We start from the raw sequence: 17,899 nt of genomic DNA on the forward strand, positions 1-17,899 counted from the left end.
TAACATGCTCTATCTAACACTAAGCTATGGCCCCAGCCCACTGGTAAGTGTGGCTACGGGAAAACTTCAAAGGACATGCTGTTCACAGTCTACTTCTGCTAGACAGCACTGACCTGGACACTCTTCCAGCTAACTCCAATCCTACTGTGGAAGCCTGTTGCTCTGCTCTATTCTAATGACAAAGCAAGCAAAGCAGACACCCAATGCCCAGCAACATCTTCACATACGGGATGCCCCCTTCGCATCCACCTGTTCTCTGAACATGCCATCCTCCCCTTTGGACTCCAATGTCAGAGCCCACTCAGCTCAACACTGCTCCCTTCTCTCTTTCTTTTCCCAGTCTGGGGAAGTGTATAGAGAGGGTCACAAGCAACACCCGACCCTGAGAGTTAGAATCTCTATCAGTGGCTTTGTGTCTTCCTTTTGTTGGATGCCAGCACTTCATTAATTCGAAACACCAGCAGAGCAGAGGAAAATGGACTCAGCATTTACAGGAGTTCGGGTTTCCAACACTTTATTAAGGAACAATGGGCACCTCGCCAACTTTGGTAGGAGGGGAGGGAAAGAGGGGGGGTGAGGGTAGGAGAAAGAAGCCAACAGCTGTTTTGAGTTATAGACTTTCTGTCTAAACTGGTAGCATCACACTGGGGCTCTGTTGCCTTTGGGGTTTGAAAATGGAGTTGGTGTCTATTTTAGTTCTGGGTTAACAAGCAGTCTCTCCCACTAGCTACTGTCACAGTTCACCACCAGCCAGGCCTTGGGCCCATTCTGGCCCAGGCCTGCCCCTAAGGCCTCCTCTGATAGCAGGCTATTATGTGGAAGCAGAGCACAGAGGAGAAAAGGGGAATTAACTATGTTCTGTAATCAACTCCTTTTGGTTTCCAGACAACAGCTCCACCCCATCTAGCAACAGTTACTAGACAAAGCCACTCCACCGGGGCTACCCTGGTTCTTCCACACAAGGGATGCCAGGCTACCTCCTACTAGCCACCCATGGCCAGCTGTTGTAGGGCTAGTGACAAGAAAGACTGCTTACAAGGACCAAGTCCCTGAGAGGCTATAAATGTCTTCATCTAACCCCTCACTACACAAAAGGGGCTACCAGAGAGTAGGTAGCAGATCTGTGTTAGCCGCATAGACAGCTCGAGGTTCAACCTCATTCTGTGTCTGCATTACCAGCTTTGGAGCCAAGATAAGTGAATTATCAATCAAGCTAAGTCTGTCTTGCACATGGACTGATGAACAAAGTCCAGTGCAATTTCCATCTCCATGTGCTCAGAGGACTCCCAGACTCTCTGGAGCAGGTCTTTATCCAGAAGGATGTTCTGCGAGACCTATACCCTCACACAAACCAGAATTTCAGTGACAGATGTTCCTCCATCATTGCTACACACTGTGCTGTGCAGATATCGGCTGCCCAGCAATCTTTTGTAGATGCCAGATTATGGTATAATTATCTAGAAGGGAGCAAGTGAGTAGTTCGTAAGATGGCATCTGATCACAAGATAAAATATGAAGTGAGATAAATTATATGAAGGTGCTCAGGGATATGCATTAATGGCTGCTGGGCAGGAATGCAGGGTAGGAGTTGGGATCCAATGTGCTGTTCTTGCCTTGGCTCACACTGCCTCTTTTTTTATGAGGCTTATATAGTGAATGCATCCCTGTCCTTAGTCTAGAGAACTATTTCAATATCACTGCAAGCCCACATCCTGGGGACGTTGTGGACATTGATGAAACAATGAAGTTCAACCAGAGAGCCTACAAAAGGAAAAGCCAAATGCAATTTGGCTTTAAAGTGCATGCACACACACACACACACACACACACACACACACATGCACGCGCATACACACACACACACGCACGCACACACACACACGCACACACACACACACGCACACACACACGCACACACGCACACACACACACTTCTTAAAGAAGAGGTTTTTAGAATTACAGACCTCGAGGCCTGGAAGGGAACACAGGGATTACCAGAAAACGGGGATTATCTGGCCCCGTCTTCCAATGTGAGCACAGAAACTATTCATTCCTGCTCTAGCTTATCAGTCAATGTCTTGAGACTAGAGAACTAACCTCTAGGAGCAAAGGAGCAGAGTAATAAACACTATCTGAGGCTACAGTCCCATGTAAGTCCTGTAACGCTTCACACTTCATGTGTTTGTTAACTGCCTTACTAAGAATGCCCTTGTGTACAAGTTCAATCATTTACCTTCAGTGTGGAGTAATGAAAAAAAAAATAGTCATATACCAGAAGAAATGGGAACTTAGTGACCACAAGTACAGTTTACCCTTTTTCCTACCTTAGTGGGTTATCTGAGTGGGTCTCCATGTGGCTCTCCAGACCATACTTGCACACAAACTCCTTGAAACATACCGGGCAATGAAATACTTCATCAGGCATCTTCTCCAAGTCACCTGACTGCCCATCTTCTATCATCTTAGGAAAAAAAACAAAATGTGCAGTCACAAAGGTGGTCTTCCACATAGGAGAGCCTAATACCAAATTAGAGATTTCTACTAAAAGGAGTATGTTCCTTACCTAAGTCTTAAGGTATGATCAATCAATAATTTGTTCATACAACAAATACTCACTGAGCATTCCCATCTACCTATCCACGCTCCCACTTATTCCTCAGTATTCTCAACTCAACCAACACTTATGGGTTCCCAACAAAAGAAGCTTCCATGGTAGGTAGAGAGACAATGTAAAAGTATGGAAACAATTTTACATTTCATCTCTAGGCTTAGGAATGGGGCTGCAAAAAGGAAGTCCACAAAGTTACTCTTTTTTTAGATACTTTACCAAAAGTATAGAAAAATACAGGTTAAAAAGCCTAGCATGGATGTGTGCCAAGACCCCACACAGTGAAAAAATGATTATAATTATTTGTGCCCACAGCCCTGTGATGAGAGCTACAGGAGCCCAGAGAACCTTTTTAGCTGGTGCGGGGTCTTCTCTCTCTGACTCTGCATCATGACTCAGTTTCCTCTTGGAGGACAGCCGCCTGCGCTTCAGAGGAGAAGGAGGGGCTGTAGTTGTAGCACTGTTAGGGTCCTTCTCATGAATCTTCATATGCCTAAGGGAACAGACAGACACAGACCGAACTGTGAGTTAACATCAACAATACATTTCACTTCATTTATTTCTTCTAAGAATTGTGTGTGTGTCCCAGTATAGGGACTTGAACTCATGGTCTCATACTCAGCTTTCCTGCTTACCACTAGGGCCATTTGAATCACACCTCCAGTCCACCTTTTTTGCTGTCCAGCTCTTGATAGAGTATGATTTATACAGTAGCTTCTATCTTTTTAAAATTTCATAATCTCCTTGAATCTCTCCTCAAGCTCTTGTGGGTGCTATCCAGAAGTATTGCTCAACATCTCACTGTTTATTAGAAGACATTCCTGAACTTAACTAGCATTACTGACATAGAAACAAACTATCTGATGACCTGGTCTACTAACATGGACAAAAGTATTATTTTAGGACACATAATTCTATACAATAAAGAATTCTCAGGTTCCTATATGATCTGCTAATTCATATACCAGTAACTCTAGAGGTACTGGCACTCAGAAGCTACCTCCATCTACAAGCTGCATGTTCTGCCTTTGGGAACATTCTGAAGATCAAGTTTGAGACATGCTGACAAAGCAGATATCCCAAATACTTAAGGCTTGAAAGTTTTTCCATGTTGTTCTTGATACTATGGAACTTTATAGCTCATGAGAGCATCTGGGCAATAAGTCACATGTTGCAACTGATTATCTATAGAAACACACACACACACACACACACACACACACACACACACACACACACACACACACACACACACACACACACACACACACACACACACACACACACACACACACACACACACACACACACACACACGCAAGAGTTGGCTGGGGGCACGGCTCGAGTAGTAGAATACCTGCCTAGCAACCACGAGGTTCATCTCAAACCCCAATATTGCCCTTCCCCTGAAAAAAAAAGTGTTGTTAAACGTGTTCATTCCAAAAAGGGTGACCTGATTTAAATGGCCTTATTTTACCAAGTTCTAAAAGAAGCATCCTAAGAAGGTCCCAAGACATAAAGGAAGAGAAAAAAGCATTAACAAATAGTTTCAATGACTTTATTTTGAAACTCAAAAGATTTCAACAACAACATCATCATCATCATCATCATCATCATCATCATCATCATCATCATCATCATCATGTGGTTAAATTATGCTAGAATGGGGTTAAACTATAACAGATGCAGGATTGTAGTTGCAGTTTTTTACAAATAACTATTTGAAAATAACTATTTGATATGGGGCTGGGAAGGTGGCTCAGTGGTAGAGTGCATGCCTTGCAAGCATGAGGCCCTGGGTTCGATTCCTCAGCATCACATAAACAGAAAAAAGAAAAGCCGGAAGTGGCGCTGTGGCTCCAGTGGTAGAGTGCTAGCCTTGAGCTGAAGAGCTGAGGGACAGCGCCCAGGCCCAGAGTTCAGGCCCCACGACTGGCAAAAAAAAAAAAAAAAAAAAAAACTATTTGATAGTATCTCCACCAACCTCCTCCATCGCCATCTTGCCTGCTTGCTTTCTTTCCCTCTCCTCTATTCTCCTTCCCTCTCTTCCCCTCCAATGAGTTATACTCCTAGACCCTAGGAAGTACTTAAACAGTGGGAAAGGATAGTGAGGTTTTAACGCACCATCCTGTCACACTTCTGAAAAGCAGCTCAGCTCACTTTTTTTGCTGGTTTTGTTCCAGGAGACAGGCTAAGGATGAAAAAAAAACAAAGCAGCAACACATGATTTGAAATGGTCAGGACTTCCCTGATGGAGCCCTCCTTTCTAGACATATGTGGATGCACAGTGCTATAGATTGCCACAGGACCTCTTTTGTTCTGCTGCATGGATATAGTTGAGACCGTCTCCTGTGTAGTCTCTGCCCCTGACAAAGCAGCACCATTCCCCAGCCATCCTCCAGCTGGAACTGCTGAGATGTGACCTGACCTTTGAAGATAAAGGACTTAGGAGAGGAAACCAAGTCAAACCTTGGTTCTCTCATGGGGAATTACTGTGGTGAAGCGCAAAGATTTAGTGGGAGAAAAAGGACAAGAATCACAGACATGAAGCCACAGTCAAATTATTAGGGAAGGATTGTCTATTATTTAGTTTTTAAGCCATCCAATGCCTAAAGAGTTAATAGACACAAACAGCCCTGTTCCAAGTATCAAAGTGATTGCGATTTGAGGAAACCATCTGTTAATATCAACATTTTAAAGGGTAGAGAGTTCATTTTTGACATTTTTTGTACAGGTCATACCAATTTTAGAAATGTCATTTTTTTTAAGCATCCAAGATTTAAGAAAGCATAATTTAAAGGAACGTAAATTAGTATGAAACTGAGAGGGGTAGGGTTATGAGAGACAGGAGAATGATGGAAGGGGGTGATATTGATCAAGAAGCATTATATTCATAAACTGACATGTGGAATCGTAACCCCTTTGTATAACTACTTAAAGATAATGTAAGTGCAACTAAAATTAGTACTAAATCAAACCTCCCCAAAACCTACTCATAATTTTAACTAAATTAACAAAATCGAACCTTTCTTTCTATAGTTAACATAGTAAGATTATTAAAAATTAGTGACAAATGTAAAACTTCATTGGCACATTTTGGGTTCCTTTGCTCAATCTTATGATACAAATACAAAGTGGTAATCCATTATTATGTCCTTAGGATCTTGAAACTGTTGTCACTAAAGTTAGGAAGACAATGAGATGGCATCGGCACTTGGTAAGAGCCTCATGGGAACTTTACAAAGATTGCCATTTCCATTTTACAGACTTGGCAGTTGAGACCTAAGGGGTTCTGTGGCCTCCCAGCTAAATGAACTATGATGTGCCTATGGGTACAACATTGGTGACTCCAGACTGCCTCCCAAAGGTCTTGTCATTCAGTTAGATCCATTTAGGACCATTGGCTGGAATCTCAGTGCTATAACCTCCAGAACCTAGACATTTCCTCTTTGGTAGCCTGTGTTCTAAGGTATAACAGCTGGTACCAAATGCTGGCCAAATTCCACCATGTGGCAGAAGTGGGTAAGCAATCCAGAGGTCACATTCAGAACATGTCCTATCTCTATTCTGGATTGAGATTCTGTCCTTGTCTGAAGAGCTGGGCTTTGCCCTTGAACTGCATGAGTGATAAAGGCAGAGGGGAGAAGGCAGGTCAAAGCAAGGACTCTGTGAACTTGGGTTACGGAGACTGATGGACAACAGCAACCCTCTCTAGTTCTCTCAGCGAGCCCTGCTGGAGCCTCAGATTCAAAACACAAGCAAAGTGGTGTGTGCTTAGGAGGAGAATAAAGAAGACTAAATATTGTTAAAACAGACTATTTACAACTATAAAAATGGAACAAGGAGACCACTTGGGGACATTATTTCTTGGAGGGAAGGATCCAGGGAGTGGATGAAGGACCTATAATTGATTAAAATACAGTGTTAATATGTATGGAGTTGATGGCTCACACCTGTAATCCTAGCTACTCAGGAAGCTGAGATCTGATAACCATGTCTCCAAGCCAGTCAGGGCAGAAAAGTCCATGAGACTCTTAGCGCCAATAAATTACTCAGAAAAGCTGAGCAAAATTGGTGGCTTATGCTTGTAATCCTAACTACTCAGGAGGCTGAGATCTGAAAATTGAGGTTCAAAGACAGCCTGGGCAGGAAAGTCCGTGAGACTCTTATCTCCAATTAACCACCAGAAAACCAAAAGTGGCACTGTGGCTCAAGTGGTAGAATGCTTACTTTGAGCTGAAGAGCTCAGGGACAGGGCCCAGGCCCAGAGTTCAAGCCCCACAACCGACGACAACAAAATTACTCAGATAAAGCCAGAAGTAATGCTGCAGCTTAAGTGGTAGAGTGCTAGCCTTATGCAAAAGAAGCCCAGAGACAGCACTCAGGCCATGAGTTCAAGTCCCAGGACCAGCACAAACAAAACACCAAAACATGTGTGGACATGTAACACTGAACCCCTGCCCCCATAATTGATATAAGTCAACATTAAAAACAAAACAAAACAAACATGAAAAACTCCACAACATGGGGCCTTCCCCAATCTGTCCTTTTAGTCCCATGATGAATAGTGGCCAAAAGCTGATTCAGTGCAGCCAATGGCCTGAGGGGTCCTCAAGATATGTTGTGAGATGTGGTCTGCTATTATGGATTTCCCCCTTCATGGGATCACTGCTCTGCTTCCTCAGCCTCCCACAGCAGAGGCAGGAACTTCAGCGGTTCATTCCTCCCAAAGGCTAACAGAATGTGGAGTGAGCCATCGTGAAGGACTAGTGACAGCCTCCTCCCTTTAGCGTAGTGCCATAAAGGAGGAAAGATGATGGGGAAGAGACAACTATCTCTGGTTTTGGAAGGCTGAGATCTATTTTCCTCTGAAGCTTTAGTTTAAGGCCTAATCTGTCTAATTTCCATCAGCCCCACATTAGGGAATGACAATGAGCCCGAGATGGAAGGGAGTGGAGACAGTATCCAACTACCTACTCCGCACACTAAGTCCCTCTTCATAGCAGACAGCATCCCTAGATCTACTCAAATACTCCTAGCAACAGGGGCTTCTCCATTATCATCAGGTAAAACCTGTCTTCTGCACATCGAATCAGAAACCCTTAAGTGTCCATCTGTCCTCAAGGGCAAAATGGTATTGCTCTACACTGTCTTCCATATGGCAACTGTTTAAACAGTGCAAGCAAGAGGAATACTGAACTTCTCTCAAGTTTTTCTCCAAATGAAACCACTCCAACTTTTCCAGTGCCAAGCACTGCTGCAAAGCTAATGAATCATGCTAGTCTAACTAACCTCAGATTACTTTCTGATTTGCAGATAACCTTCATTAAGGAGCCTAAAACTACATCCACGTGACTCTTTCTCTGGGGGCTCAGGCATTTGCTGCTCCTCCAACCTGGGAAGTTATGCCTCACTTGGGTCTTCCTAGGCTTGGCCCCAGCAATCCAGGCTTCATATTGTGCAATCCCTCTCATGAGGCCTTCCTGGAGACTCACATCCCACTTATGCAAATACAGAAGCCCACTACCCAGTTTTTCTTTTTAAGATGGCATAAATTGTACAGTTGGGGGGCAGTGGATCACACCTGGAATCCTAGCTACTTAGGAGATCCAAGGATTGCAGTTCGAAGCCAGCTTGGACAAGCAAGTCCATGAGGCTCTTATCTCCAATTACCTACAAAAAAAAGTCGTAAGTGGAGCTGTTGCTCAAGTGGTAGAGTTAAAGTCTTGAGTGAGAAAGCTAAGGGACAATGCCCAGATTCTGAGTTCAAGCTCCAGTACTGCCAGCACACACACAAAATTGTACCAAGAGGTTTCATTGTGATATTTACATACAAGCATGTAGTCTATTTTGATCAAATTACCCCATCTATATTATTCTTTAATTACCTTTTTTTTCTCTCACTCAAAAACGAAACTATCATGTATTTATTTGCTTGATTCTTGGTAGTCAATCAACATTACTATCTGCAAGTTGTAAGAACTTGATTTCTGTTGTTCTCTATACCAATCTCTAATAGCACATACGTAGGTGGTTAAGAAATATCCACCAAATGTCTGGATGGGTAAAAAATTAAATATAAGCCAGGCACTGGTAGCTCACACCTGTAATCTTAGCTACTCTCTCAGAAGGCTGAGATCTGAGGATCATGGTTCAAAGCCAATCCGGGCAGGAAAGTCCATAAGACTCTTACCTCCAATTAGCCATCAGAAAAACCAGAAGTGGTTCTGTGGCTGAAGTGGTAGAATATTTGATTTGAGCTGAAGAGCTCAGGGTTCAAGCCCCACGACCAACACCCTCTCCCCACCCCAAATTAAATATATTTGTTCTATCATGGAATAGACAAATGAAAAAGAATGAAACACATGCAGAAATGGTTTTCCTCAGAATACACCTATCACATACATCCTGAGCACATCTGGCTTTGCATCCTAGGGTCGACAGTGTCATATCACAGGGACTTAAATGGAAAATATAGACACAAATTTTTTTCTTCTTCTCTTATTAGAATAAATTTTCCCTCAGTCATTCAAAGAAAACCCATGCTCCTAGAAGAAAGGCAGAAAAAGTGAATGTGAGATTAAAGTATGTTTCTACTTTTGCATCAAATTCTATCGTTTTCTATTGGAGGCACGATCCTTCAACAGCAGGAATCTTGACGCATGATGGTTTAAGGAAGGAATTTTATTGGCACATTTGGACTCAAGACAAGTTTTCACCACAGGATCCTAGTAAAATTCTTTAGCCCTCTGTACTGCCTGCAGGTTTGGTTAACTATCAGACTAGGATGTCATTTTTCTTTATATATATATATATATATATATATATATATATATATATATATATATATATATATATATATATATATATATATATATATATATATATATACATACATGTACCAAATTTCTCTCAGTCTGGTTTGCCATTCATTATTCTTGAAGGGGCTTTTTATAGTGATGAACAGAAATAAATATTGCAGATTTTTTAAAACTAAGAGATAATAAATTGGAGTACTTTTCAACACTATTACATACCTGCTTTACATCTGGGAGGTGGACATGATTTTAAACTTAAGAACTTTTTCTTCTGTGATTGCTTTTTTTTTCAAATTTGAGAAGTTTTTTTTTTTGTTTTTTTTTTTGGGTCTAGTCATGGGGCCTGAACTCTGGGCCTGGGCACTGTCCCTCAGCTCTTCAGTTCAAGGCTAGCGCTCTACCACTTGAGACACAGGGCCACTTTCTGGCTTTTTTGCTTTTTGCTTATGTGGTGCTGAGGAATCGAACCCAGGACCTCATCCATGCAAGGCAAGTGCTCTACCACTGAGCCACCTTCCCAGCCCCAAATTTGAGAAGATTCTATCAACCGATTAGCTGATTGATTTGCAGTACTAGTGACTGAACCCAGGACCTTATTCAGCACTATCCTTATCCACTGAATGATACCACCAGCTCCAAGAAGAGCCTTAGTATGGTAGTCTCACCATAAGAATACTGAAGAGATCAAAGCTAAACCAAATAAAACCCTGCATAAGAGATGAATGTCAATAAAGCAGCTTTGGGAGATGGACCAATCCCTAAAACACACCTCCCTTCCTGCATCTTTGAACATCTTCCTCTCCAATTCCAAAACCAGGAACTGTCTGCTGATTTTTCTTAGGTCCTGAATCATCAAATTTTGTGATGATATAAACTGTTAGCTATTAAATACTGGCTGGTTCTGAAACAGCAAGCAGGAGTGTAAGTAATGAAGCAGTAATTTGGATAGGAAGAGACCCTGTGAAGTTACTGGGCAGTCCTTGAGCCATTATGTATTTGGGATGTTAGAGCCTTGTTCTGTCATCTAGCAACTCTACAGTTCCTTAGGCTGCCTCAGTTTGCCTATCCTTAAAATGCAGTAACACAGCTATTTTTCTAGAGCTCTGTTTTTCAAACCATGGCACTCAAACCATCGTCCTCATCACCTGGAACTTTTTGCAAACATAAATCCCTGGGGCCTAAAACTCCCTACCTCCCTGAAACTGGAGGCAGGGCCCAGCAATCAGGGTTTCCACAAGTCCTGCAGATGACACTGAAGGTGGACAATGAATTGGTAACATTGTGATAACCTTGGGATACTAGTGAAATTCTTTAGCCCTTTGGGTTGCCTGCAGATTTGTCTAAGTATGTGACTAGAATATTGACAGCTCAGGGACACGTGGATCAAACTTCTCTTAGATCGACCTTCCAATATTCCAGCAAAGCTTACTAAGCATAAATATATAACAAAGAAAGGTTTAACACTTTTTTGGTTTTTATTATTTACTTTTTTGTCAGTCATGGGGCCTGAACTCTGGGCCTAGGCGCTGTCCCTCAAGCTCTTCAGCTCAAGGCTAGCTCTCTACCACTTCAGCCACAGCACCACTTTCAGCTTTTTCTGCTTATGTGGTGCTGAGTAATCAAACCCAGGGCCTCATGCATGCAAGGCAAGCACTCTACCACTGAGCCACCTTCCCAGCCCTTTAAAGTACTTAAGATTCCTTTTGATGCAAAATCCTCTGGGAAATTCTCAACAAGTTTAAATGTGATACAGACTAAGGATTATCTAGTTGAAGTGACATTCTTTAAGCCCTCCATATCTAATTTATGTTTGAAGGTTAGAGATCAGGAGAGATCTAGACATTGCCAGTATTTGCTAACTTTCCAGTCTTAACTTCCTGATGGGTTTATTAATGGAGGAACTGAACTATTTGATATTCAGAGCAACTGGTATTACAAGGAAGGTCACTGTCAGTGCATAGGATTCTACGGAGAGCCCACAATGCTGCCTGAAGGCAACTGGTCCAAACAGGTTCTGGTAACCTGGTTATAGATACAACACCATTTCTACCTGGTGCTAGCTTTTCTTGCCCAGCCATGCCTTGTGATAGCCCAAAAGGGAACGAATAGGATTGAGAACATGCCACAATCTACATTTCTGGTTTAAAAAAAAAAAAAAAAAGCCTGTCTCTAGAAAGATTTGTGCTTATTTTTTCAGAACAAATGCCTAGGAGAGGGGTTCAGGCTAAGAGACCTACGTAATGCTTGTAATATCAATTAAAGTCCGTGCAAGCAAGTGGGGGATGGAGCACAAAGACAGAATAAAAGAGTGCTGGGGGAGAGGGAAGGCAAGGCATCAACCTGTCAGCGCAAAGGCACCTTCTAGTAATTCGGGTGTTGTTCACATTCAGTCATGCTTGTCCAGAAGCAGGTCACACCAGCTGTGCCAGGGCATGGAAGAAGGTTTGATGATGCATAAACAGCTGTGCTGACCCAACAGGCAGCACTCTCAGAAAAGTCTAGAAGTCACTGGGGCATGAGGCATAAACCTACTATCTGAGGCTTGCTGTGGGAATGCCTGGGCCGGGCTGCTCCCAGGGCTCTCAGTATGCTTGGATTGAATGCTCTGATGGTGTGTACTCACCCACCACTGGTCAACTAGAGTCCACATCTTCTCATGAGGATGATGTGACCAGTGGGGACGATTGCGAAGGGAAGATCTGTACCTTACTCCTGGTACTAATGTTCATTTTTACTGCCTCTGATTAAGGAGGCACCTGGATAGACCACAGCTTCCACCACAGATTTCCTCCGCAAGCCCCATTTTTCCCACAATACTTGAGTAATGCATCTATAGAACAGATGATTTCTCTCACCTTAGAGACTAGAAGGCATTCTTAGTGTCCATTTAAGGACAGAGGTCAATTTTATTCAAGTTAAGGATCTTAATTCAAAATAAGAATGAACCAGGGCTTCATTTTCACATTTCTCATTAAATAACACTTCTGGACATTCCTATTTCCATTGCTTATAACTCCTGGCTGGAGAGACTGCTGCCTGGACCACTATTTCTACTCTTTTGTCTGGAGTTCCTTACAAAGTTTGGAGAAGGCAGTTCCTCTTCTTTTCTTTCTTGGCAATTCCTTTTCTGTCTTGATCCTAGATAAAACTCCTCTGGATTCTTGTACAAACACTTCCTCATTGATGGACTGAGCTGAAATTCTGATGTCTAAAGAGTATTTTTTCTCAATGACCCAGCCATCCTTTGGGGAGCAGAAGGACAATTTCAGCTCCTGCATTCCTCTCCTTTCAATCCTTCTACTGGCTTTACAAACAGAGCAGAGGGACAACATCCTCTAGCTGTCTTCTTAGGAAGCTGTTTCTACAGTTCCCTCCTCCTATCCTGATGGTCACATTCATCAGAAGGAGAGACATTCCAGGTAGCCCAGGTCTAGCAATAGCAACCTTTTATTCTAGAGGCTTTTCCTAACTGCCAAACTTTTGAGTCAGTACATCTTACATTCCCCCCTTTCTATGTCCTTGTTTTGCTAAATTAATTTCACTTGTTTCACCAGTATACATTGTCTGTATCCCTCATATCCATTTATAAAATAGCTGGGCATGCTGTCAGACCTATCATCCTAGCTAATAATAGGGAGGCTGAGGCAAGAGGATCATTTGAGACCAGGAGTTCAAGAACAGCTTAGGAAAAATAGTGAGACTTATCTTAAAATAATAATAATAATAATAATAATAATAATAATAATAATAATAATAATAATAATAACAAATACACATACACACATACACACACACCACCAAACCAAAAAACAAAAAAATGTCAGGTTCTTAAAAAATTCAAAGAGTTGCCAAATGCTGGTGGCTTATACCTGTAATCCTACCTACTCTGGAGACTGAGATCTGAGGACATGTTTCAGGAAAGTTTTCAAGACTCTTATTGCCAGTAAACTACCCCCCCACAAAAAAAATCTGGAAAGTAGAGCTGAGGCTCAAGTATAGAATACTAGCCTTGAGCAAAATCAGCTCAGGGACAGTGCTCAGGCTCTGAGTTCAAGTCTCAGGACTCTCCTCTCTCCCTCTTCCACACACAAATTCAATGACTTTAGAGATCAGTTGAGTTGACTTCTTTCAGGCCCAAATATTCATGCAGAGCTACAATCAACTAGCTTGGATCTTCCCTATGTGAACTCAAAAGAAACACACTAGACAGTCTCCAACTATTTTAGGACAGCTGCCATGATAAAATGGACTCTTTCTTCCCCAAGCTAAACTGTCAATTTCTCCAACCTTTCTATTATAGCCTGAGATTCACATCTTACACACAGCCATTACTGTCCAGGAAGTAAGTGGCTCTAGTACCAACAGGTTCAGGTGATGGGGCCCCAACTGAAGCTACCACCTCCAAAGTGGCCTCGTTGGCAGAGAGCCATTACCTCTGAGTGAAATCACCAGCAGCCCCACCCTGTGACACGGCTAAAATAACAATGTCAAACCAAACCCAAGTGTACATTTTTTGGTGGGAGAATGGAAATAGTCAAGTCATTGATACAATCTCTTTTCTGAAGGTTGGGAGGGAGAGGGAGAGGAGTGGGAAGAAGATAGTTTAGGGTTTTTATTTGTTTTTTGGCCAGGCCTGGGGCTTGAACTCAGGGCCTGCATGCTGTCCATGAGCTTCTTTGTGCTCAAGGCATGCTCTACCATTCTGAGCCACTTCTAGCTTTTTTGGAGTAGTTTATTAGGATGAGAGTTTCATGGACTTTCTTGACTGGAGTGGGTTCCAATAGATCCTCAGACCTCAGGCTCTAGAGTAGCTAGGATTAAGAGGCATAAGCCACTGGCTCCCTGGCTGCTTAGGATTTTTTTTGTGTGTGATGGAAGAAGGGATGACTATCATTACAGGAAGGTAAGCTAAGCCACTGTTTGCCACTCTTGAGCTTTTTCTGGGCCACCTACGCCAGGCCCTTCGAGACAGTACCTCATGCCTAATAGGAAGGTTGAGGGTACAGAAATGGGTGCAGGGAAGGAACAGGATGATAAAAAGAGAGTCATTTCCATTTGGGAACATCTTATCATATATTTAGGAGCCAGTGAGAAACAACTGAATAGGAATGGAGAATCAGAAGGAGAGTTCTCATAAGTAAACCCAAAGAGAATCATCACCTGTCAAAATCAGCAAGGTGATAGATCCCATTCTAAGAATGTAGCAGTTTACAGCAACCTTTTATCTCAAATGGGACAGATATGCCACCTCTGATGTCCAGAGATGACAAGATCAAATAATGGGCTCCAGGGAGGAGTAACATGTTGTTCTACCACCAGCAACTCAAGGAGGGAGTAGAGCTGATGAAAACAACTGATGCTTGTATGATTATGGACCTCAGTTTTCTCATGTGAGAAATCAGAACAGCAGTCTTTCTGTATGAGCTGGCTTTTTTGTTGTTCTTGTAGGGCTTGACTCAGAGCCTGGGTGCTGTCCCTGAACTCTTTCACTCAAGGCTAGCACTCTACCACTCTGAGTCACAGCCTCACTTCTGATATTATTATTATTATTATTTTGGGTCCGATCGTGGGGCCTGAACTCTGGGCCTGAGCGCTGTTCCTCAGCTCTTCAGCTGAAGGCTAGTGCTCTACCACTTGAACCACAGTGCCACTTCCGGCTTTTTCTTTTTTGCTTATGTGGTGCTGAGGAATCGAACCCAGGGCCTCATGCATGCAAGGCAAGCACTCTACCACTGAGCCACCTTCCTAGCACCTCACTTCTGATTTTTAAGTGGTTAATTGGAGATAAGGGTCTCATGGATTTTTCTAGTAAAGGCTGGCCTAGAACTGTGATCCTCAGATCACAGCCTCCAGAGTAACTAGGACTATAGGCATGGGCATGAGTCACCTGTGCCTAGAGAGCTGGCTTTTATAAGTATGAAAAATAAGAGTGAAATGCTGATACCACATATCAATGAGCCCATTATGCAAAGGAATCGCTGAGTTAAGGAAATAAAAATCTCTCTACTAAAGGCAAATGATTTCTCCAAGAAGGACCCTAGAACCCTAAAAGAATAGCTTCTATGTAGGCTTGGGTATACATGCACATATGCATTCACAGATACCCCCACACACCTCAAAGGGAAGATGGAGACCCCAGATCAAAAACAGATATGCTACAGTTTCCGTGCTTCCTGTTCTCTTCTTAGGAGGGAAGTTGGGGTGGGAGGCTGCTAATCACCCTCCTTAGCAAATCAGAAAAATGTTGAAGAGTGGGCATGGTTTCAGTGTTTGCTAGCACCAGCTTGCTCAGCTCAAACGAGTTAGACAGGTTGGATATTAAACAAAGGCGGAAAAATGCAAGGTATAAAGCCCAAGAAAGCACTGCCCTAGAAATGCAGCCAGTGTGCTGCTGCTCTCAAATTTGTGATCTAATGCGGGAAACCAGGCTCCTCCTTCTCTTCTTGACATTGCTGCTTTTGTGCTATTAAACTAAATTGGACACACAACGAAGATCTGTTCAAAGTTCTTGGACCTCAGGGAAGTAGCATGATGGAGAGGAACCTAGATATGCTGTAAGCTCTCCTTTCATCCTGCCCCCAGCACACCTATCCCTAGCCTGCTGTGACCTAATTTCCAGCTCCCATACTGCCCAGCTGTTCAAGTGTGGGCAGGCATGATGCTCCAGATTTTGGTGTCATCTACTAGTTTTACCTGGTTAGACTGAGCTTTTGAAATAGTTCAACAAAATATGTCAAAACCACTGCACTACTTGCATTCAACAAAAGAAATTTCTTTTGCATTTGCTGCTTCTTTAAAAAGAAAAGACAAATACTGTCTTAGCCAAAACAGAAGAAAGCCTAAGTTACAAACATTAGTAAGCATCTAATTAGCCAAATGATAAAAGACTAATTATGAGCCAGACCATAAATCTGAAAAGCACTGATAGGACAAAAAAATGCCTGGTTGCTGTTTAATATGTCCCTGTGCATGGTCAGTTTTATGAGCAAGCTCTCTCTGACATAACTGAGGTCTTTTGGAAGGAAGTAAAAAAATTAAACACTAGCCACAAATATATTTTCAACTATTCTTCCAAAATGAAATGAAATAAATACACTGTATTGATTCCTTTAATTTCAACCTACGCATCTGTATTTATTGCTTATTATTTACCATAGCCAAGCAATGCTCATCAACTCATGAGTGGATACAGAAAAAGTGATACATATCCCCTCCCTCCCTCCCTCCCTCCCTCCCTCCCTCCCTCCTTCCTTCCCTCCTGTCATGGGGCTTTCACTCAGAGCCTGGGTGCCATCTCTGAGCTTTTCTGATCAAGGCTGGTTGGTATTCTACCACTTTGAGCCACAGCACCACTTACAGTTTTCTGATGGTTAACTGGAGATAAGAGTCTCACAGACTTTCATGCTGGGCTGGCTTTGAACCATGATCCTTAGATCTCAGCTTCCTAAGTAGTTAGGATTTGGATTACAGGCATTGACACTTTTTCTCTAGTTAGGATTTGGATTACAGGCACTGACACTTTTTCTCTATCTATCTGTCAGTCTATCTGTCTGTCTAGTACATATAATATCATGTATGTATTACACATAATACCCATATATAATATAGACCCATAAATGTATTCTATATATATATATATATATATATATATATATATATATATTACTATCCAGCCTTTATGAAAAGTGAAATTGTCATTTGCAGGATATACTAGATGAGACTGGAGATCATGATATTAAGTGAAATAAGGTAAACTCGGAAAGACAAGTATCACATTTCCCTCAAATGTGGAATGTGCATGTATATGTGAAAGGAATGTAAGAAGGCACTGTTTGGGAGAAAACAGGGATTGTGGAGGAGGAAAAGAGAAGGTGATGGTAAATAAATATGATAAAAGTACCTTATATGCATGTATGAAAATATCAATGAAACTCTTGTACAATTAAGCCAACTCTTATGGGGATTAAAGATGGAAAAATTAAAGACACAAAAGATAAAAATGTATTGAAGAATGTGAACTCTAGCAAATGCAAACTAGGCTATCCAAAAGACTGTTAATTCAGATTGCTCAACAATTAAAAATTATTTTAAGAAAAAGGGGGAAAAGAGGGTAAGAAAGAGTAATAGGAGGCTAGGAATGCATACAGCCCTGGGTTTGATTCCTCAGTACCACATACTCAGAAAAAAAAAAAGTGAATAAATGAAAGAAAATTGAAAGAGAAAAAAAATTATTAAAAAAGAAAGAATAGAGGTAGTAAAGTAATGGAGGTGGTGAATTTAATATACACTGATAGTAATTTTTAAAATTAAAAAAAGATTGGTCAACTATCAACTTTGATATTTGTTTTGTTTTTAGTGGGGCTTGAACTTAAGAGCTTGAGTGCTGTCCCTCAGTTTTTTCACTTAAAGCTGACGCTCTACCACTTGAGCCACACCTCAATTTCTGGCTTTTTGGTGATTAACTGAAGATAAG

General features: G+C 42.0%; 1 protein-coding gene across 8 annotated transcripts in view; it reads right to left on the bottom strand.

Moving 5' to 3' along the window:
• The window catches only part of Rreb1 (ras responsive element binding protein 1), a 219,364-nt gene that overhangs the window by 38,569 nt on the left and 162,896 nt on the right, over positions 1-17,899 (bottom strand). For all 8 annotated transcript variants that reach the window (XM_070024627.1, XM_070024629.1, XM_070024631.1 and 5 more), the window contains 2 exons: positions 2,957-3,101; positions 2,325-2,461 (listed from right to left, as the gene is read on the bottom strand). In XM_070024627.1, the coding sequence (XP_069880728.1) occupies positions 2,325-2,461; positions 2,957-3,101 (282 nt within the window). The remainder of the gene's footprint in view (positions 1-2,324; positions 2,462-2,956; positions 3,102-17,899) is intronic.

This window comes from Dipodomys merriami, unplaced genomic scaffold (assembly GCF_024711535.1).
Source record: "Dipodomys merriami isolate MVZ:Mamm:240054 unplaced genomic scaffold, mDipMer1.0.p SCAF_16, whole genome shotgun sequence".
In the NCBI taxonomy this organism is placed as follows: domain Eukaryota; kingdom Metazoa; phylum Chordata; class Mammalia; order Rodentia; family Heteromyidae; genus Dipodomys; species Dipodomys merriami.